The sequence below is a fragment of the Furipterus horrens genome, unplaced genomic scaffold, assembly GCF_987537825.1.
Source record: "Furipterus horrens unplaced genomic scaffold, mFurHor1.1.pri manual_scaffold_4, whole genome shotgun sequence".
Classification (NCBI taxonomy): Eukaryota; Metazoa; Chordata; class Mammalia; order Chiroptera; family Furipteridae; genus Furipterus; species Furipterus horrens.
In genome coordinates, this window is record NW_028327174.1 from 20,999,768 (window position 1) to 21,022,652 (window position 22,885).

The 22,885-nt window shown below is 47.3% G+C and overlaps 1 protein-coding gene across 1 annotated transcript in view; it reads left to right on the forward strand.

Annotated features, from left to right (window-relative positions):
• The first annotated feature begins 2,932 nt into the window (after positions 1–2,932).
• Positions 2,933–22,885, forward strand: part of NTF3 (neurotrophin 3) — a 64,773-nt gene continuing 44,820 nt past the window's right edge. Inside the window, exon 1 of the mRNA XM_090275377.1 lies at positions 2,933–3,173. Coding sequence (XP_090131503.1) covers positions 3,156–3,173 — 18 coding nt within the window. The 5' untranslated portion in view covers positions 2,933–3,155. The remainder of the gene's footprint in view (positions 3,174–22,885) is intronic.

Below are 22,885 nucleotides of genomic sequence, written 5' to 3' on the forward strand. Positions count from 1 at the left end.
ATGAACTCACCAGCTTACTTCCCACTTCTGCTTTTTGCTTTATCTATACCACTAAGTTCTTTGTCTATTTAGAAAATCAGAGTGTCTTACAAATCACAATGTTCAGCAGTTCCAAAAGGACTTCCTATTACATACAATAATTTTTTATCATCTTTTAAACACACAAACACACGCGCACACACCTTTTTACTTCTTTTTCTGGCCACTCTTCTTATCACCTTGCCACCTCCTTGGAAGCTAAAAGGAAGACCTGGATGGCCGCCCCTTGTCTTTAGAAGGGAGAAGAGAATTTTTGCTCTGAAGTAGAAAGGGAAACAGTAAAGGCAAAGGCGTTGTGCCTATTCAGGAGATATTGCCTGAAAAAAAAAACAAAAACAAAAAGTCTCCCCCAAAGGGAAGGACTAGTGGCTGCCCATTTAGGAAACGGTGAGAAAAGTGGGTCTTTCACTCTCTGCTTCTGCCTGATTCTCTCACTCTTCCTCTCTCCTTCTCTCAGCAACCCCTCCACCCACCCCCCACCCAAAGGCACCGCACATATTTGGCAAGATTAAGGTGTCACCTCTCATATTACAAGGTGTGTAGATGGCACGCAAAGACAGACCCACTAGCTCAGGACAAAACCCTCTGGAGGTGGGAAACAATACAAACTCGTCCTGTGATTGCCTAGGTCCTGTCAAAGGGAGGCGGCCAGTCAGTGACCGGCATCTGCAGAACAAATCCGGGTCTTAAACTCACTGCTGCTTTCTCTTCTTCTTCTTTTTTTTTTTCCTTCCGATTTTTCACATTCAAGTTTGCCCCCTCCCTTCCCTTCCTCCCTCCAGACTGCCAGTGACCAAGAAGCTGCAGGCTGATCAGCCCACACGTGCTTTTAACCCATTCCTCACTGAAGTGGGAGCCAACCACCCCCTTTTTTTTTCCCTCTTTGGGTTACCGGAGGACCTCAAGCTCCAGAAAAAGAGACCCTAGAACTCCGCCAGTGGAGCTGACACTGGGGCCTGAATCTCCCCTTTGAAAGCAAGGGGTAGGGGGGACCAGTGCGGGAAGTGGAGGGAGGGCAAGGAGGCGGGCCAGAGCAGGGGGTGAAAACCAGAACCCGACAGAGCACGCCCAATCCAACCTTCATGTTGCTGTGTGCCAGGTGGAAGGAACAACTCGGCAGCCTAATCTGGCCCAGAGGAGGACCTGGATATTTTGGCCCGAGGAAAGCACTGAAGGAGGACCCTATTCTTCGCGGGGACCGCGGGAGTTATCGCCCCTGGGCCTCCGTGGGCGCTTCCGGCCGTTTTCGATGTGGCAGCCTTCATCAGCCAGGATAATGATGAGGCAGGTACAATCTATCTAGTACGCAGCCCCCAGCCTCCTCATCCCTTCCCATCTCCCGCAGCCTCTCTCTATGTGGGGTTCAGCCTTATCTGGTAGGCACAGTGCTGGTTCTTCTCAGTATGTGACCAAATTTTCAAACAAGTCAAAGAAATTGGATTTTTTTGAACCTGGACCCTAGCTGAAACATAGAGTGGGCTGTTTATTAGACACCTGAAATGGCAGGGCAGGGAGGAGATGGGGTATGTACTCACTTCCCTCCCCCAACCGCGCGTTGAGTCAAAAGGTCCTGGCAAGAGATGGACTGAGGAGTGGCTGAGCTGGCAAGGGACGTGGAGGGGCTTCGGAGATTAGGTTCCCCACGCCATGACCCAGGAGGAGCGGGGTAGAAGGGGAGCAGGAGTGCAAAATTCCGCTCTGAGGCTCTGGATTTCTCGCTGACCCCTAAGTGACACCCCCCTCCATCTCTCGATGGCAAATGGGCAAAAGCAAGATAACTCGGTAAATTTAGAGAGAACGATCAGAACAAGTGAGGATCTAACGGGCAGCTAAAATTATCTTGAAATAAGAGTATTTGCCACCCTCCTCCACCCCCACCATTCCCTTCTTCGAAAATTTCCAGGAGGGGAAGTGAGCGTCACTACTTCCCGAGGTCTACTAAGAGGTCTGTTTGTTTCTTGCCTTCTCTGCTTCCTGCGCTGTCCCCGCGTGCAGTCTGGTGGGTGCTGGGCGGGCGCTCAGCTGCAGGGCTCGAACCTAGTTTGGAGAAAGGGACTTAGGAGAAGTTGGAGGCTGGGTGAAAGGGGAGGCTCCGATCTGTCCCCATCCCCGCCGTTCACATTGCTCGAGCGTGTACACACACCACACACACACACACACACACACACACACACACACAGACCCCCTTGGTTCCCCCCATTCCCTCCTCCGTGCCGACCCCAACATTTTCTCCCCTATTACCTCTCTGGTTTGATCTCCCTTGACCGCCTGCACAGCCTTCTGCGTCCTGGTCCCCACGAGCAGCGAGTTCGCTGGGGAGCGATAGTCCTAGGGCGTGTTCGTGATGTGGGGTGGTAGAAGGAGTGACGGGTGGGCTAGATAGGGGGTGGGGAGAGATCTGGAGCTGGAAGGGTCTAAGGTTTGGAGGAGGAGTTTACATATTAGACCCAAGCCGCCCAGAGGAAAGGGGCAAGAAAGGCCCTTCTGCCTAGTAAAGAAAATCTTAAAGAAAAAAGAAAAAAGGAAGAGCAAAAATAAAATTTTAAGAAAAAGCACAAATAAAACAGGCTGGAGACATTAACATGTAAAATGTAGTAAAAAGTTGAATATTTCGTTTTTCCCCCCTGGAATTTTAAAAGGGAAATCATGGGGGATACTGACGCAGACTACTCATCTTGAAGTTTTTGGTGCTTTTCTTTAAAGGGGCTAGGAGGAATGGCCCAGTCCTTCCACTCGTACCCAGACCAAGTCGTGGGGAGGGGGGCGCTGGGGCGCAGGCCCGCGCGGCCGCAACCCGCCGGGCGTGGGGGCGGCCGACGCGGCGCGCAAGGGGTTAAGGCGTTGAGCGCGGAGCCATCTGGCTGGGTTGGCTGGTTATAACCGCGCAGATTATGTTCGCGGGACTCAGAGTTGAAGGCTCCTCTCCCCACCGAACAGCTCTGCGAGCGCGGCCCGAGAGAGCCTGGAGCAACTACTTTCCTCCCTTTTCTTTCTTTTTCCTTTTTTTCCCCCTGCTGGGTAGTGGCGGCGGTGGGTTGGGGGAGACTTTGAATGACCAAGTTTGCGTCCACCTTTCTCTTCATGTCGATGTCCCTGGAAACAGTCACACGGATGCCATGGTTACTTCTGCCACGGTAAGAGGAGGCGGGCACGTTGGGTGGGCAGGTTCGGGGCTTGGGGGCCTAGAGGAGTTTTTACAGTGAAGGAGCGCGGGGGCCCCAACTCCGCACCGTGCCCCACCCCCATCGCGCTGCACTCACTTTCCCCGGCTGTGCCTTCCACGAAGTTTGCGCTGGGATTAGCCCCGGGTGAGGCGCACCCACAAGCACCCCGTGTACACACACACACACACACACACACACACACACACACACACACACACACACCACTTCTCCCCACCTCCTCTCTTTCGTCCCTCGGCGGCACGAGAAACCGACCGATATCTGGGAAAGTGATCAGGTTTAAGGGACCTGGATTGGAAACGAAGGGCGGAGGCGAGGGGAAATGGGGGCGACAGAAGGGCAGGGAAGGGATTCAGCAGAGCTGCCACCCCCTCCCCAACAGACGCGTGTGCTCCTGAAGAGAAGGCTCCCTGCGCTTCCTATAACAAAAGGGGGTGACCGACAGATCTTGGGGCAGGGAGAGGCAAGGTGCCGCCGCCACTCCCCGGCACGCCCCCCGCGCCCAGTTAGTTCCTAGCCGCTCGGAGTTCTCCGCACTGCTAGGCTGCCCCTGCCCAGGCGTGGGCTGGGGGAGGGGACTCGGAGCACCGGACCTGGAGGTCACTTCCAAGTTTGGGGAATTGAGACTCCTCATCAGGCGCGACGTACCTGCTTTGGAGTCCCTTTGCCTCTGTGGAAAGCTTTTTTACGGAAATGACCCCTTACTTGGGGCAGGTCTTGGCCAGCGTCTACCCCACCCTGGGTCTCTGCGCAGATGTTGGAGCTCCGCGCGCGGCCCGCACATCTGGGACCAGGCGGAGGATCGGAGGGCATGGGGGGCCGGACCATCCCTGGAGAAATCCTCGCGGTTTCTCCGAGCCAGCTCTAGGAATTTGAGGCGGAGGTGTGGGGAGGCTGGGACACCCGGGGGCCGGAGGAGCTACGTCGGAGTCAATAGGACCCACAACGGTCCGACTCGCTTCATTGCCCCAGAGCTCCGCTCATAATCCTAATGAAATTTGGGACGCTTGGTGGTTGAAAGTTCGGGGAAAGAGAGACTGGGTGGGGGAGGGGACTCTGCTTGTAGCTTTAGCGGGCCAGTGGGTGCGCTGCTTCTTTGGGGGAGTTTAGCTGTTGCGTTCCTCATCTGCGCTTCGCTTGCACAGAACTGAGAGCCCTTCACGGATTAGTGAGGATCCCTCTCATTGGATCTGTGGCTCCGGGGATTCCAGGTGGAGGAAACACCGAACATGAACCTGACCGACTCCTCTCGACCTCTGGTGGTGGGCGGCAGATTCAGAGTCTGAGTGGAGGCAGCTGCCTAGACGCAGCCGAAGTGCTGTACTCAGAGCTGGAGAGCTCGGAGACTGCGCCCCCGTGGACTTGTTTATGTGCGCGAAGAGCAGGGGGCGGGGGCTAAAAGCGGGTAGGTGTCACTCCTGGAGTCTGATGTTTGCAACTCGGGCGATTACAGAATGCGCTGGAGGACCTGCTTTTTAATCAAGAGATACTCTCTCCCACCCTCCAGAACAGAGAGCAAGAAAAACATCTAAGCTCTCTGCCCTGAATGTCAGGATGGGAGACAGCTGTAACAGAGCAAACTTTTCAGTCCCTTCTGTTTTCACAGCACTCAGAGATTCTCCAGCATACTCAGCCTGTCCCACTTTGGCCCCCAATTCCTTCCTGATATGTTTGTTGCACGGAGAAAGTTGAGCATTAGAATTCGGGGGATAAAAATCCAGCAGCCTCTGTTTTGGGCACAAGAACTGAGACCTAGCTTTGGGAGCAGGGTGAAATGGAAAGAAAACCAGGCTCTGTGAACAGTGTTGAAGGTAGAAAGACTGAGGGAGCGGCGGGGCGGGGTGGGGGTGGGGGGTGGGTTATGTCAGTAGGGGTGTGTTGGTGAGGACTGCATTGTAGCTGGAATTGGAAGATTCGGTTCTGTGTGATGGGATCTGTTTTCCTGTGGAGGTTAGATGGGTACCCTTGGGTGCTCTGTTTGGTCAGGGAAGACGGTTTTTGGAAAGTTGCCTGAGGTTGTGTTTGGTGGGTGACCAGAGAGCAGGAGCTCCACCTTGTCCTGTGTCCTGTGTTCCGTGGACGTGTGTCTGAGGACTCTGCAAGATGAGCATATGTGCGATGAGCAGGAGATGAGAGCACGCGGGAACATAGGTGTAGCTAATGAGAAATCTGTGCCTGCGAAGGGTGTTGGAGCGGGAGGAGAGGTACAGTGTGCTGGAAACAGATGGCATGTGCATGCCTGCACAGACACACGGAGTGGATGTGGTGTGGGAGGGCGGCTAGGCTGTGCGTGGGCGTGAAAGGTGGATGTGTGTGGCAGGTTGGGTGCCTGAGGATTACCAAAGGGATATGTGTGGAGGTGGGGAAAGATTATCTGGGAAGAGCAGAGTGTGAACTTTATGAGCGTGTGTTGGGAAGTTTGACTGGGATGGCATTGGGGTATGTGGGAGATAGAAAATGTGGACTCAGACACTCATTATGGAGAGACTTGCCAGGGAAGGATGCTGGGTTTGTTTTTGCCTTCTCCCCATCCCCATTTCCCCCAAAAGGAGGGACTTGGAGAAGGCTTAGAGTGAGGGATGATATATGTTTAAGGGGAAAAGTCCTACGTGTTGGCACTGGGTGGGGATCAGGGAGGATGCATGCATAGAACTGGAATGAGTGAAGGAATATATTTTGCATGCCTAGTGGCAGAGATGCACATTATATTATGTTGTATAGTAGAATTCTTACTTAATAGAGGAATTCACTGTCGCCAATTAATATTGATTATTAATTAAAATTTATAGAATGACTACTAGATGCTCAGCTCATTGCTGGATACTGAGCCATGGCACAGTGCCCTGGAAAAATTCCTTCTTGGAGCTCAGCTGACTGCTGCAATTTTGCCAGGAGGAATGAAGCGAGCTTGATGCTAGTTGAGGTTTCTTCAAGAACTATAATTCAGTTTTTAGAGATGTTTATGGATCTTGGGGGCCAAAGGGATGCTGACTTGAAATATATCTGTGGTTTTGTAAAAAGAGGACATAAAGATAGGGATGTTGTATACGTTTGGGTGTTCGGGATGGAGCTGAAGCATGTTACTGTTTTTTGTAGGGGATGTGAGCTGGGAATTGGGGTAGGGGGTGCCTCAGTGCAGGTCATAATGCAGGTCCTGATGCATTTGAGTGGTGAGTTTTTGAGTGTGTAGTGCTTAGGTACTAGCAGGAACAAAACTTGATATGTGGAGCTGCAGCAGGGTGAAGCACTGATCAGGGAAGATGTGGGTTGAGAGTGTTTGTTAATTTTGATGTTTTCTGGACTATGAGTGTAAAGCTAACCTGGTGGTATATGATTGTGTGCATGTGTGTGTGTGCGCACACACACACATACACACACAGAGACTCTATGAGGCTGGAGTTAAGGAGCTGGGAGAAAGTTAGCTATGAAGATAGGAGGGATGTATATTCTGGCTCCCGTGGGGGGGGGGGAGTTTATCTTTTTATAGGAATTCTGTGTGTCTGAGGAAGGATGCTCAGATATGCAACTTAGGTTTTAAAAAAAGGTATAGATAAAAGAAGAGCTGTAGGCTTTGGAGCCTCTGGGAAGTGAAGTTGGTTGAGTTCATATCCTGAGAGAGCTGGTTAGTTGGCTGCATCAGAACAGGGAGAGTGGTGTGCTTTGACTGCACATCCTTGCTTGTCTAGACCAGGTGATAGGAAACCTCATTTATTAGGTTGTAATTGTGTGAGAGCATATGTTTGGGGGCACTCAGGACCTTTCTGAATTTATAAAATGATAGCTGTGCCATTTTAAGAGAGAGTTAATACAGAGCTTGACCCTTGGTCATATCTGGTGGCAGATATATCTGAGGATTGTGTGGTGGGGGTGGAAGACTCCACATTGGGAATGTCTTGGTGCTAGTCCCCACTCTGTCACCATGGAACAGTGTGACTTCGGGCAAGTTTTCTCATCTCTCTGGTTCTCTGTTTTGTTTCTCCTTTTGCAAAATGCCAATGTCTGTGATGCTTCAAGGAGCAAAGTTCACTTTGCTTTTCTCCCAGTAAGAGCTTGGTGTGTTTAGGAGTGCAAAGCTTTACTCAGAGACGAAGTCTAATTGAATACAAGTGCCAGCATGTGTATCAACCATTGTAAAAATGGGATCTGTACCTCTTTCCCCTGACAGTGCAAGTTGGTAAAATAGTCTTAATGCCCTCTGCGTGTCTACTGCTCACCCACTGGATGAGTGAAACTTTATTTTATTATTATTTTTTAAATTTTATTTATTTACTTTTATTTTTAGAGAGAGGGGAAGGGAGGGAGAAAGAGAAAGAGAAACATCAGTGTGTGTTTGCCACTCTCTTGCCTCCAACTGGGGACCTGGCTTGCAACCCAGGCATGTACTTTGCCTGGTAATCAAATTGGCGACCTTTCAGTTCTCAGCCTGGCTGGCACTCAATCCACTGAGCCACACCAGCCAGGGCTTTTTCATGTCTCCAAGCCCTGCAACTTTCTTTAACCGCCTCAGCTTACTCATCCATAAAATGGAAGCAGCCAAACCTAGATTATAGTTGATGGAAATCTATATTCATAAAAGGTTGTTGAACTTATTGGAAGAAAGGTGATCCAAAAACCCATGTTATTAATTGTCAAAAACAGACATTGTCCTGTTCTTTAACATGAGCTGTGCAATGATGCCAAAATGAATGTGACTTTGAGAAGAGAGAAAATAGTAACTGTCCTTGGCGTATTTGAATAAAAGAGGAGCAAAGTCCAGCCATCCTGGGTTACTGTGAAGGTCTACTTTCCTCTGAACTGTGGGGTTTTGGCAGGCAAGAATCTTGAGATATGTGAAATGGCGTGCACCCAGAGCAACAAGTTGGTACTGCCACTTTCCACAGAGAAATGGAGGCACAGGGACAAGGAAACTCACTGAAGCCTCCGAGTGCTCCCAGAAGTCAGCACATGCTGTCAGCTCCTGGCTCAGAGTCAGGCTCCCATCCTTGAGTTCAGTGGCCATAAATAGTCAGGAGCTAAGCTATTTCCATGAGGCACTAAACCAATTCTGTTGCTTTTCTTGGCGAGATTGGGCCAATTAAGTTGATTGGAAGAGGTCACTGCTGATGGGTCTCACATTCCCCAGGCAGGACAGGCCAGCAGAGTTTAATTACACAACATTTCCCATCTCTGCAATTCCACTCCCAGATGTATCAGATGTTCAGGCCTCTCTTCTTCCCCTCCATTCAGGACGACTAATTGAGTGGGCGGCTTCTGCTCCGGGCTTCTCCTGCTCCGGGCTTCTCCAGACCTTTTCCTGAGCAGAGACTTCCACCCCAATTGAAGGAAATGTAAATCCACGTGTTGGCTGAAGTTGGAGAGGGGAGTCAGGCTGATACTGAAGATCTTTAAAACCCACTAACCAACTTCAAGACCTTACTGGCTGCTGTTTTCCTCTTTAATGAGGCAAGCAGTTTCTGGCAGTGGGTTGAACTAATGACTGTAGCTATGTTTTAGATTTAGTTTTATTTAAAATTGAGTTTGTTGGAGAAGGACCAAATCCTCTACTGGAGACAAGCCTAAGCCCAGTGTGGTGCTGCTGATAAGGTACTGTGTGCATGGGCAGGTGTGTGTGGAGTGAGAAGAGAGCACGGGGTGTGCGTGTGTGCTGGGGGACACGTGAGCACAGGAGTGGCCCTGGGTGAGCAGGAGGCATTTGCAGGGCGTATGTTATGGGTGGCAGGTATATGGGTGCCTGGCTCAGACTGAACTGTCATCATATTGCTTCTTGCAGAAGGGCCAGCTTATGGAAAAAGTCAGAAGCAAGTTATTTTAGCTCATTTGTGTAGGGAGATAGAAGATATATGAGCTTTTAGGAAATATGAGGCCAGTGTCCATAGTACCTCACTCTTGCCTGGACAGATTTCTGTAAAGATCAAGTCTGGACAAAGGAAGCTTTTCAGATGGCCCAAGATCTTTAAAGTATTTGTTTTTTTGTTTTTGTTGATAGTTTTCCATAATTCGCCCTTTTATCCTACCCCAAAATACCAAGGGGTATGTACCCCTGGGTGGTCAGAATGCTTCTGTTGTTTCCAGTCCTCATTTGCACCATGTTCCTTTTCAAGTGATCTTAAAAGTGAACCACCAGAGGTTGTCTGTGTCTCTGGACATCCTCACGGGACAAACCTTTGACTATAACTGGTTTAGCTGGAGAAGAACAGATTTCGAAGTGAAATTGGGTGGGGTCTGTTGTGGTTGCTCACTTTTTAACATGTCCAGAGAAGATATTTGTTGAGCCCCAAATCTTTTATGGATTGTCCAGACAGGGATTTCTGAAAGGTTGAAAGTTCTCGCTCACTCAACGCTAGAGCTGTAGGTAGCTTACTAATCTCTAAAGATGCTTGGCCAAGGTGATCTTAAGCAGCATGGGGCAGCAGAAAGCCTGCTGACTTGGAGGTGGGGGTCCAGGTTTGGAATTGAGCTCTGTCACTAATCAGCTGTTGTTTAATCCTGGACATTCTCTCCAGCTCATGATTTACCCATCTGTGAATGAAGGGCCTGAGTTAGAAGATCTTCAAGTCCCATTCCATCTCTACCATCCTAGGATTCTATAGTAGCCCTATCCTCCTGCTCAATCAGTGCTAGTATGTTTTGCTTCAAGTACATCTTGGCACACCCTAAATGAGCTCCTGTTTTTATCTTGGGGGAATGGCTGAGTCAAAGGCTGAAAGTAATGCAAAGAATTTGCCATAATGTTTTGTTTTGGCCAAGAATGTTCACGAAGTTGGCTTAGTCTGCACACTGTATACAGAGCCGAAAGAGGTTGAGTTTGGCTTTCTTGTAGGCCTGATATTAATTTATCATCTAGTTTCCAGTTAAATGCCTCTTAGTGTCAGCGTTTTTGACTAAGATAAGGACCCGCCTTTAAGATGATTAATGATGATGATAATGATAATTTATATTTGAGTACTTACTGAGTGCCAGGCATGATTACAAATAATGTATGACATTATCTCAAATAATCAAAATAATTTCATTTACAGATAGGGAGCCTGAGGTTATGTGAGGTTAAGGGATATGCTTACGGTTACACAAGTAATTGTTGGTGTTTGGCTTTCTGTCCTAAAGCCTGTGGCCATCGTCCTGAGTCCATCACCTGCCAGTTAGATTCGGGTTTTCTGTATTCTGCGGTGTCATCTAGACGGGAGATTGTTTGATAGCCCTCTGTAAAGTCTATCACCCCACAGGGAACCCTGCTCCACTGGAGGGTTCATTTTCACTTGTAAGACAAATGTTGAGGTTTTCTAGGAGCATGCTGGCAAGCACGTGTCAGATCTGTCTGAGCTCCCATTGGCCCTCCCCCCGTACTTCCCATTTTGTTGACAAGAGAATCTGCCCGTCCAGAACAGGGGTATTGATTTAAGCCACAATTGCCTCCTTGCAAACTCTGTAACATTGGAGCTGGACATCTGGTTTTGATCCATGAGAGGTGGTAGGTCCCAGCATTCTTGAGTCCTGCGATGAGGATTGCACAGAATCAAAGTAAAAGAAAATATGAATGGAGACCATGAGGGCTTTTCAGAATTTGGAAAATGGCTTTCCTTGATAGGCTAGGGGATTTCATACACTTATACTGGAGCCAATGTGAATGCAGTTGTTGTTTTTTTTTCCCCTGAGAGGTTGGGGTCAGAGGTTGTCACTAAGGAATTGGGTCCCCAGGCTCTATTTGGTGCAGAACAGAGCAGTTGTAGGGTCCTCCAGCCCCGGCACTTGCCTGCTGCATGCCCTCCCTTGGGCAGTACCAGAGGTAGAGCAGCTAGAAGAGTGCTTGGGGCGCATGTGCCATCTCTGAAGGGTAAGACTGAAGACTGTTGTTCTTTCTCCCTCCACTTATTCTCATCTTCAAGGCAATTAGTGAGCATGATTTTGTTGTGTTGCTTAAAGGTATTGCAATATGAAAATAAACATGCAACATTAACCTAATGACAGTGAGGTTGTAGGTGCTCCAAAAATATGTGTTGACTTGGTTTAAAATAACTTTATGTGTAAGGTGATGCATTTCTTCTTTATACAATGACATAGCTCTTCTCCTACGATTTTTTTAATAATGGTCAGGTCCTTGAAATTTACTGCCTCCCTCCCTCTGTTTCTAGGTCTGAGACCCTGGCATTTAAAAATATCCTCCCCCTCTGGTTCCAAATGATCCCCTAGGAAATATGTTTCAAATTTTCAGTCTGGAATTATTTCCATCCTGTGTCTAGCAGACTTACTCCTGATGGTTCATAGGGCATGGCCTTGCTTCTACTGGGTTCAAGAGGAAAATGCAGCTCTGGATATCACCTGATTCCCAACAAGTGCATCCCATGATTGGGACGGACCCCAGCTGTCCTGACACCCAGCTTGCCCTACGTACTTCTCTTTGCAAAGGACTCAAACTAGCTGTGTGACCTGGAGCAAATCTGTCTCCCTCCATGGACCTCTGTTTCCTCTTCTGGAAAAAGAGGAGCTTGGATTCAGTAGAAGATCAAAAGGACCCTGCCAGTTGTGACAACTCACATATTCCGTGATCCTGCTGGTCCCTGAGCCTCACCATGACCCAGGGCTGGGATTTTCAGGTATCCCAACTGGCCTGGAGGACTTCCATGCAGAAACCTGGAGGGGAAGAGGAGGAGGAAATTAAGTTATGTGGTGCCAGATAAGTTATTGAACATATGGATGAGTGCATGTTTATAACATGCTGAAGAAGCAAGCTTGCCAGATTTGTGGCAGATCTTGAATTGGAAGTTGGGAGCATAGGGAGAGTTTTATGTGGGATAAAATTATCTGTGGGTAGCTGAACTCAGTAGGCTAAATCAGAAAGATCCTCAACTATGAGCAAGGAGACCAGATGTCCCCCTGACTCTTCCAGAGACTGACTGTGCATTTGGGGGAGTCCCTGAACCACACCAGGTTTCACTTTCCTCGTGCGATAAGTGAGAGAGTTAAGGGCTACTGGCTTTGGTGATCCCCAAAGTCTTTCCTGCCTCATCATTTAGCGTGGGAATTAGGAATTAGTAGGAAAAACCTGGATGGATGGTTCCATATGGGGATTTGGCTTCATTGTAGAGGGAAATGCTCTTCCCTCCATCTTCAAGGATTTGGAAATCATCCTTCACACCTTTGCTTCACCATTACCTTTTCTGGGCAGCTTCCGTGCCTTCCCCAGAGAGCCAGGGGCTCCTTCACCAGCCATCCCATGTTATACCACTTAGCAGCTTGACTTTTATTTATATTTCTATCTGCTCACTAGAATATGAGTTCTGCAAAGAAAGGGATCTGGTCTTTTCTTCTTTGTGCCCCCAGTACCTTGAACAGTGTCTGCCACAGAAATGAATTGGGGGCATAATGGGCCATAGCGATTGTGCAGAGTTTCAGAGAGGTGATTCGCTCGCCAATGGTCCAGAGCCTTGTTTTCTGTGTCTCCATTTGACCTGTCCCAGGCCTGAGGTCATGAAGCCTGCTAACTAGGAAAGGCTGTTCTTTCTCGCTTTGGAGACCCCTCTCCCCATGTCTTAGTCTGCTTAGCTCTTCTGTAAATTTGGGATCTTAGTCAAAGGGGAATTGAGTGTTATTGCACACGAATTAGGGCAACTGATGTCTAGACACTTGGAAAGCATGTGCTGGGAGATTATTCAGTAAGCCTCCTGTTGGTAGCTAAGTCTTAGGCCTGTGCTAGATGTTGGAGAAGATGTGAGGTGGATGCTGCAGCTCTGATCTGAGGATCTAGAATTTGGTGAGGGAGACAGATGGGTTACATCAGTGCACTCTGGGAAGAGGAGCATGGAAGGTCAAGTGCAGGGCTCCCAATTGGAGCATTGCTTTTTAGTGTGAATGATGATGGAGAGTCCTCTTTGTCAGGAGCAGGCTGAAGGGTCTATGAACAGTCTTCACTTTGGCAGGACAGTGGTTTTCTTGTCCCCAGATTTTCAATGTCAGATCAAGTCTCAGAGCATCTCAGAGCCCATTGTGTTATGTGCCCCTTGGTTGTTTGTGGGGAGAGCTTGGGGACCGTACATGTTGGACAGGTGTCAGGGCTTGGATGTGTAGGTGTGTGCTCACAGGTATGATTTTCAGAAGTATCCTGCTCATGGTTGCGGTCCGCGCAGACAGGAAGGTGGGTCTGCCCGAGGTGCCTACGCTCTCACTGCTTCTCCCTGTTGCCTCAGTGCACATGTCTCTGTGACCATTTCTGACACAGCAACAGACTGCCATCTACTGTCCACTTCTGTCCTCTGAGAGTCCCTCCTGCTTTGTGAGCTCCTCAGCATTTTTTTATTTTTTTCGTGTCCTGTTTTTAATTGGTCCAGTTACCAGGAGAAATGGAATAGACATCAGGTCCTTATTTAGTGATTTCTTTGGAATTTAGAAGGGAGCTTTTAAAAAACATACACATCTGTTAGATGTTTTTCTTATTTGCTTAACAAAAGTGTTGTTTTAAGGGGGCCTCCTGTATTTCCTGATTCTTCTGAACCTCCCTGCTAGGTCCCATGTGGAATACCAGGAGGTGAAAGGCTAGGCCCTGCCTCCTTTAGCCTTGCACTCTAACTGGGAGGTCAGGACAGACTTGCAGAGAAATAGACATAGGATGGGGCAGGATATGTTTGGTAGGTGACAATGAGTGGCAGGGACCACAGAGGCTCTGGAAGTTTGGAGGAAGGTTGAGTCATTGCAGGCTGGGGTGATTGGGAAAGACAAGGGTGGGCAGTTTTAACAATTCCAGGGTTTGGAGAAAGACCCCTGAGAGAGCTGCATGATGTCATAGAATAGGTTCTGCACTGGGTGTCCTGGGACCCAGAAAGCCTGAGGTCCACCCCGCACTGTGACCCAGGGCTGTGGGTCTTGTTGTCGCAGGGTGCTCCCACCCCTGACCCTGCATGAGGTACCACACTTGCATATAGTGGGAGGTGGATCTTAGTGTCCAGTTTGTCAAGGTGCATTAGAACCAGAGTCCCAGTTGGGTCCCATGTGGGGCGGGGCACTCAAGGTGTGGCCCTGTCCTAATCACCACACTCACATTCTTATATTCTCTCTTTCCTTCTTAGCACTTTATCCCAAAGCCAAGAAGTAAGAGGGAAATGTCAGAGGGTTACAACGACAAGAGACTTTACAGAGAGAGAGACTTTCCCCAGAGGAATCTTAGGCGCTATACAAATATGAGGGGATGAACAGCTTCAGGAGGGTCTGCCGGTCTCCGCTTTTCTGCACACCTCCCCTGGACCTTCCTTCCAAAAACATATCTGTATAGTACTTGAGTCAAAGACAGAAACTGCAGTGGGATGAGTCATAGCTCAAGTGTAAGATTCCTTCACATTAGGGTTTGTTTTACCACTCATTGCTTTTATGGAGTTTTTTAAGTATCTGAAACTTTGATGGTTGTGGGTTAAAATGGAAAAAACATTTTAATAACTCATTCTCATCTTTTTTTCTCTCTCTTCCTTAGCATTTAAATGAGCACTAGGGAAATCTTCAGTGTGTTTATTTCATGTTCTTGTCTTTGTGTGTGTGTGTGTGTGAGAGAGAGAGAGAGAGAGAGAGAGAGATGGAGAGAGAAAGAGAGAGAGAGAATGAGAACAAGAGAGAAAGATATTTTAGATTGTGGTCTATTAGCAAGTCTAGAAAATCAAGTTGAATTTGGGTTGGGTTACTGGTAGAGAGACCTCAGCTTGTCACCATAATCCTCTGACATTTCCTTTTTACTTTTTGGCTCTTGTATGAATTGGCAATATATCTTCCCAGTCCCCCCGTCAGTGTTTACATCTCCTTTAGGGGCTGCTGTATAGAATTACCGTCTGTCTGCTGCAAGTCTCCTCAGTTCTTTGGGGGACCACTTGACAGAGGCACAGCCAAGGATAGAGCCGTTAGAGAAGGTCTGATTTTTTGACTAAGAGGATTGGAGAAGGATTCCGGGGGGGTTTCACATGCTGTCCCGTGGCACAATGATGTCTGTAACTCTCAGCCAAAGAGAGATGGTGGGCAGGGGGCTTGGGATACAGACAGAAAGGGAAATTTTTTCAACAGCAATAAGTGTGGAGGGAGATCGTGTGTTCTGAGCCATGGATGTGGAGCCAAAGAACCCCAGGAACTAACTGGGAGGTGTTCTGATGGCCTGTGATGTGATTTGTAGTCATTGGTGAAAGTAAGAGGAGGTGGGAGAAGAGTTTCAGGTAAGGAGGCAAGTGGAAAAAAGGCCCTGAGGTGAGGAAAACTGGGACTAACAAAGCTAAAGGAAGTCCAGGTAGGTGACGCACAGAGACATTTGTGGGGTGGTGTACACGGTGAGGCGAGGTGGGGTGTAGGTAGAAGCCAATGGTGTGGGGAGAGGCTTACGCTTTACCTCATGGGTGATGGAGAGCCATAGAAAATTAGAGTTGACATGGGGGAGGGCTAAATCAGTCTTTTGTTTAGGAAAGGATCACTGGCTGCAATGTGGAAGATGGCTCTTGGTAAACACAGTTGTTCAGTGAAAAGAACGGCTGTTGGTTGGACTGATGGAAGAATGATAAGTGAGTGAACAAATGAATGAAATGTGGAAGGGGACCATCGAGACTGATTGTATCTCTGATTATTCTGATCAGTGCTGGCTCCTGGGGAGAGTAAACCAGCCTGTGAGGATGTGGGTGGTGTCCATAAATTGATTATTAGATCTAGATATAGAAAATAGGGACTAAAATAGTAACTAGTCACTCCTAATGCTGAGAGTTTAGGGTAGATGGCAGTGAGGGGCGGTCTCCCAACCTTTTTCCTTCTTCTCTGTATTTCCATATGAATTAGATTTCATTCAGGATCAAAATGATAGGGGCTTTGGAATTGACCCCAGAAAGTCTGAAACTGACAGTGACTTGCTCCAGAGGGGGCTGCTTGCATTTCAGATGTTTTCAAAGGCTCAGAGTGGAATGTGGACAGACACTTAGGTTCCTGGGGCATCTGAGGGAAAACCAGATTCCTGGACATCAACCGCACCTATAGATGATTCCTATAGATTTGTTTGTGTATGTGTGTGTCATGTGCACATGTGAATTTCAAAGTCTCTAAAAAATTACCAATTCTACAGAATTTCTTTTGTCGTATAGTTACTTGAAAAGTCACATTACTTAGCATATTTAAGGAGAGTATGTATGACAGTGACCCAGACAGGCACCTGACATGCTATCATCCAGTAACTTGGGATATGGGGACATACAAACTCCCCTTGGTAAAGCCAAAGGATGCCAAAGAGAACCTCTACTGTCATCGCAAAGGTCTTTGCTCGACCAAGACTCTCCCATGTTCTTACTGTTCTGATCTCACCTTGCACTTTTAACTTTGGCCAGTTAAAGTTGAATATCTAGGGTTGGGGCAGAGGCATCTGTATTTTTTAAACTCATTGTGTCATTCCAATGTGCAGCCAAAGTTGAGAGCCACTAGCTTACAATCTGACCCCTGTGCCCTGTCCCTGTCCTTTGCAACTTTGCCCTGGCATCTGTTCCACTCTGCATGTGCTTGTGAGAACTCCCCATGTAGTTAAGGGTGTTCATCTCATTTGAGCTGAGCTGTCCTGCTCCCTCCCTGTCCAGCATTTGCCTCCAAAACTGGAGTCCAAGAGGGCAGATTACAGGTGCTCAGAAGATTCTGAAGTGCCCCCCACCCCCATCTACTGAAGGGGCTATTGAGGGTAGATGGTGGGAAGCAAGGGAGAGAGAGGAACATAGACCAGCATTCCCAGGGCATGAACTCATGAACTCTTATATACTTATATGTCATCTCATTAGTTCCCCCAGCAGCCCTCAGAGGCAGATATTACACCAGGCTGGAGGGCACAGTCTCCACAAAGCATTCAGAATGCAAAATGGTTTGCAGTCTCTGAAGGATGAGTTTCTCTGGGAATGTGCATATCAGTCAGAGCGCCTACTCTAGGCTTAGCCATGGACCAGGGCTGCTGCCATCTAGCACTAGTGGCTCAATGGGAAAGTGAGCATCTCTCTTACCTTTCGGTTCTGTGAGATCAGCCCAAGTGCCGCTGTCTTGGACGGTGCTCCCAAAAGGCCCAGGCTGAGGACCTGCTTTAACCAAGGGGCCTCCAGGTGGAGAAAGCAGTTGTATTCTGTCTCTCCATTTTCCTGTTGGAGGTCAGGGCTTGCAGGAGAGCTGTCGGGTGGAAGGTCAGAGAAGGAAGCTAACAATCAAGGTCTGAAAAAAATTAGAAAGGTCCAAAAATGTTACATTTCCAACCACATATAACCCAAATAGTGAAGCTGACCATGAGGAATCACTGTAATCCCTGAGTTTCTCATTTACAAAAAGGTATTCCTTCATACGCTGTCAGGAAGGCTGGGACCGGCTGTCTCACTCCCATTGCTAAGTACGTGCTTCTGGAAGCATTTTGGATTTGGGATTCTCCTGACTGCTGAGGAGCCTAAGTGTAGCTCAGGAACTATAATGTGGCGGAGTGAGCCACGCTGAGCAGATGTGAAGATGGTGGTCCCAGGGAGGAGGTTGGACAGTGGGTCAGCCATGACCTCCAGCGACCGCAGTGGAATGAGTGGAGGCCTTCTTCTGCACAAAGAACTGTTTAAGGATTACACGTCAGTGACAGAGACAAGCCCTGCAAAGAACAGTGGGGGCAAAAACCCACAGGGCTCTCGCTGCTCTCCCTATATAGCATGTGGATGGGACTGAAGTCATTCTTGGCGCAGTGAAGCTGCCACCATCCCACCCGCCCCTCCCTGTTATTCCTCCTTCCCCCCATCCCAAGTACAGTCACCTTCAGCACTGGCTTTTTTAAAAAAGAATCAGGGACAGTAATGTTTTAAAGAGTGGAGAGAGAGATGAGCGGAAGCATTTATATGTGCTCTGTAGACAGTTTATTTTGTTTTTGAAAGTCTAATCAAAAACATGTTCATAAGGGACCATGGACTGAGTAGAACGTTGACTATAGTATTGAGGAACATTAGCTGCATTAACTGTAAGAGGAGTTAAGAGTGGCCCTGCAATAATCCCCTGACAGAATCGTGCGGGGTGGGGGTGGGGGGTTGAAGGAGAAAGTGCTCCTCAGGCTATTTATGCCTTAGAGCTAATGGTGAAGGAATGTAAACCTCACTACAGTGAAGGAAACTGAGAACTAACATGGAAGCAAGAGGACCCAGGCTCTATTTCCACTTCTGTCAATCACTGATAGTCACAACCTTTGGGAGCCTCAGTTGCCTCTTTTTTAAACTGGGATAATAAGCATTAACTACTTAACATAATTCATGTGGAGTTTTCGATGAGATTATGCATAGAGAAGTGTTTTGAAAGCTGTAAGTTACTTTACAAATATATATTCTGGTTTAAACTGGTATAAACGGTTTGGTTGAAACAATGCTAATAGCCCATTGTTCTCTGTTTGGAAGATGGTTGTCCTCCAGGTCAGGCTGGGGACATATTCCTCAACAGATACTCCAGCACCTTGGTGCTCTTGCCACACTGAGCTGTCAGGGGCACCCATAAGAAATGGGAAGCAGTGTTACAGTTGTCGCTTGAGAGAATCAATGTATTCTTTTACCATTTTCTGATGATGTCATCCAGGGTAGATAAGCCCAAGGTACTGCCATTTGGGAGGGGCAGCTCAGGGGACAGAATGTCGAGGGTGGACATGCCCAGGGCAGTCAAAATGTAGTGCGGGGAAGTTGAGTTTATTTCCGTCTGTGTCACCCACCCATTCTGCAAGGCTGGTCACTGAGTTTGTCTCCAGCTGTTTATTCTTGTTAAATTCTTTCTGCACAGTTACAGCTGTATCTGCAAAACAGAACCTCCCAGCACCATTGCAGATCTCACAGATGACCTTTTCTACTGCAGCGGGCCGACCTTTTTGGTTTGTTTTCTTATCATTATGAAAATCCCCTTGAAACATCCCTACTATTATTTTGTGGATGCAGCGCCTTATATCTTTGAGATCATGAAATATTCAAAGTCCTTTTCTGATTGCTCTTTAATGGCTTCTTTGTGTTTGAGTTTTTCTGGTAGTGAAATTTGCCATTTCCTTCCACGTGCTGGCTTTCCTCAGATGGGTGGTCGGATATTCTCATGGCCAGGGTATCTCCTGTGGCAGATTCTCCTAGATTCCCTGCACGTGGCATCTGTGCTTGGCTTCAGCTTTTTAAGTTGTCTGTGCTTTCTTGAATGTTTACCTTCTTTTAAGAGTTCCTTATCATTTTTTTACCACTGAAAGTCCCCCTTCTTGTTTTCAAGCCTAGGCAGCTACACATCTACATTTAATATATTTTTGTTGTGTATATGGATTTGATAGAGGAAGAGGAGGATTGCAGTGGGTACTCAGTCTGCCACCTTGAAATGGGACTCTCTTCCAAGTTCTTAAGAATGCTTTGCTCTTGTGAAATGTTTAAGCAGATCACGATAGTAGATACTGGTGATAAAAGCTAGGTCACTTAGCACAGTGCCTGCCCCATAGCAGGGACTTGTTTTAGGCAGATAAAACTGTTTTGTTATCTTTATATTATTGTGATTAAAAACAGAGCATCAGCTTGGTTTGAAATCCCATCTCCACCTCTTTGTGCCAAGGAGACCTTGACAATATCTCTAAGATTCAATCAGTTTCTTACTCGTGAAAGGATGACATTACATTGTTAGAAGGACTCATAAGGCATAGTATGTAACTCTTTGTCTGGAACATGGTCAAGGTTCAATAACTTTTTAGCCATTGCTATCATGACATTACTGTTTTGAATATCATTAACCCACAGCGGGGGGGGGGGGGGACAGCTACGGTGCCATCTTAGGGAATTCAAGGGCAGTAATTGCAACCAGTCTTCATGAGAGACCAAGGAGCCTGGAGGCCATTCTCTGTCTGCAGGATCACGTGGCTTTGCTCTCTGTGAACAGTACCCCACTCTCTGTGTATCGATACCCTCCTCTCCCTCTCTCTCATTCTAGGCCTACCTACTGACTTTCTCAGGGTCCCAATTCCAAATTCCACAGATAGAGATTCTGATTTTCCCAGCTTTAGTCAGAGGTTTACACCAGTTCATTAGTTGTAGACCAGGGAGCAGGGGCGGGTCATGTAGAACATAAATAACTTCAGAGGCCCAACCTTTCCACAAAGGTGTGCTGTTCAGAGTGCGGGCCTGTAGACCAAGCACTTACCTCCAAGTTATCCACTAAAATGATCCATACATCATATCAGGAATGAAATTAGCTATAGGACATGTGAGGATGCTCAGGTGAGCTTGGATAGGGGCAGTCTGAAGGGGGTCAGTCTCTTCTGAGTTGTTCACAGTCCCGTGCTAAACTGTAGGACAGGGAGGAGAGGAGCAGTCAATGGAATGCAGACTAATATGAATGACAAATAAGCAGACCGCATGGAGCACCCCGTGAGGAGAAGGACAGGTTGATGTGTCTCTGCACGGCTAGTTCTTGCCGAGCCTCAGATCATGTTCAGCACTACCTCAGGTCTTTATCTTTGGGTAATCATTCAGTCAGGGCCTTCACTCGGGTAGACAGGCATGAAATGAATTCTGCATGTAGTTTGGGAAGGCATGGTGAGGTCTGATAGGGCAGATCCTCCAGTCACCCTCACACATGCTGTGTGGCCCTGGGAGCTGGAACATGCCTTCTAGCTTCTTTTCCCAAGTACAGATCCTAGGCTTTGCTCTCTGAAGCTTCCCCTGAGCTCTACCTCTGCAGTTCAGAAAGTGCAGATCCTCAGTGTACACATGCAGTTCCCAATTTGTGTGAGCTTTACCCTGTTAATTCCCTGCAGGATTCAAGCTGAATGCAGGATTAAACAATGAAGGCCTTAGGCATATCCAAAATGGCAAAGATTCGGATTCTTAAATCCTGGACAATTAGATAACCAGTTCGTGATCTAGGTTGAGAATTTTTAATGCGATAATTTTTATGATTCATTCAGTGTTTGTTGGCTTATTTATTTGCATATGCATCATGACACCAGGATCACACTGTGCTAGATGCTTTATGTGCACATTGCCAATCCCCAGAGCAACTCAGCAAGATGGACTAATTTTGCCCATTTTACAGATGGAGAAACTGAGACTCAGCGGAGATAAGCAGCTTGTCCAGCAGAGCCTTGATCAGAAGCTAGGTCTCTTACATGCTGCCTATTGACATGGCATCTCCTCTTTTCGGGAGCAGATTGTCTAGCTTCCATTCCTCCTCCTTTAAGTGAAGCTATCGTACATGTTTTTCTGTAAGAAATACACAACATCATTTGAGGAATTATTCTCTTATTGGAGCCTTTTATCTAATTGTTAGATTAATTTTTGAAGTAACTTCAGAAGGTCCCAAGCCATCATCTTATCTTTCATTCTTTTTGTTTTCTACATTAGCTAGAATTTTGGTTGCTGAGCAATTTTGTACTTAGGGAAGGAAAGAGTGGATACAGCCAATACCACCTACCACTCGTATATTTGAAGAAATCTGGTGTGGTCAAAGACTCTCTGCATCGCACACCAAGTACAAGCAAGCTCCTTGAATGTGACTTACTTGTCCCTCCACGACACACTCTGCCAGCCTCACATTTTATGATTAAGTATCCTGCCTCCATGGGTTTTCTCACAGCCATACTTTTATTCCTATAATTTCCAAAGCTTAGAGTCTCTCTCCTGACTTTGCTTACCTGGATGGCTATTACAGGTGCTCATGCAGGAAGCCTTTCCTGAAGCCCCAAACATCTCTGGTTTACTGTTACTGCATTATGCATGCTTGTGTGTCTGTCTCCCCAACGAGTCTGCACACTCTTCATGGGTAAGGGCCCCATTCTAATTATCTTTATATCCACCAGGACTTAATACCATGTTCAAAAAGCATTGGTTGCACTAAATTGAATTCCAGGCAATCCTACATCATCACAAGGGGTCCCAGAATTTGGCAAGACTCTTTTCAGCATTGATGTATCTTTGTGGGAAGGTTTGTGGTTGCCTTTAAAAGCCTTCTTTTGTTCTATGGGAAATTCATCTAGATAACTTTAAAAAGCAGCTAATTAATTACTGGCCAGAGCTATAAAGTCTTGGCTTTTGGTTTCTGATCTCTAAGAATTTCTTTTGGCATTAATTGACATTAGGGAGAACTCTGTTGGCAGGTAATTCTAACATCAGTACCAGAAAGATCCTTCCATCCAAAAATATTTAAAAGCTCCTGTGATGTGGCAGGCACTGTTCCAGGTGCTGTAGATAGAGCTGTGAATGAGAAGAGCTAACCCTTTGTCCTCATGGAGCCTACATTCCAGCAGAGACACCCATAAATGCAGAGACAAAGAAGCATGTCCTAGATTGATAGGTGAATGAAATTCTACATGATGGAAAATAAAACAAAGTGATGCAACAGACTGTGGGAGAGGGTATTTTAGATTGCCATGCTCAAGACCCAGCAGGAAGTCTTGGGTGGCTGAGACAGAGAATGAGAGAGGCTGACCAGTTCAGTTGTGTTGAGTCTTACAGTCAGAATTTATTTGTGTGATAGGTTGAGGCTTGTGATAAGAAGCCAAGGTTTCTCCATGCCCCCCTCCAAATATATTGGGAAGACAGAGTCTTCCCCTCCAGGTGTGATGGAAAGCCATAGGAGGGTTTGGAGCAGGGAATGTTGTCACATGGTGGACATGTTTTAAAAGGTCTTGCTGCCTGCTTTGTGGAGGACAGGCTCTAGGGGATGTAAGACAA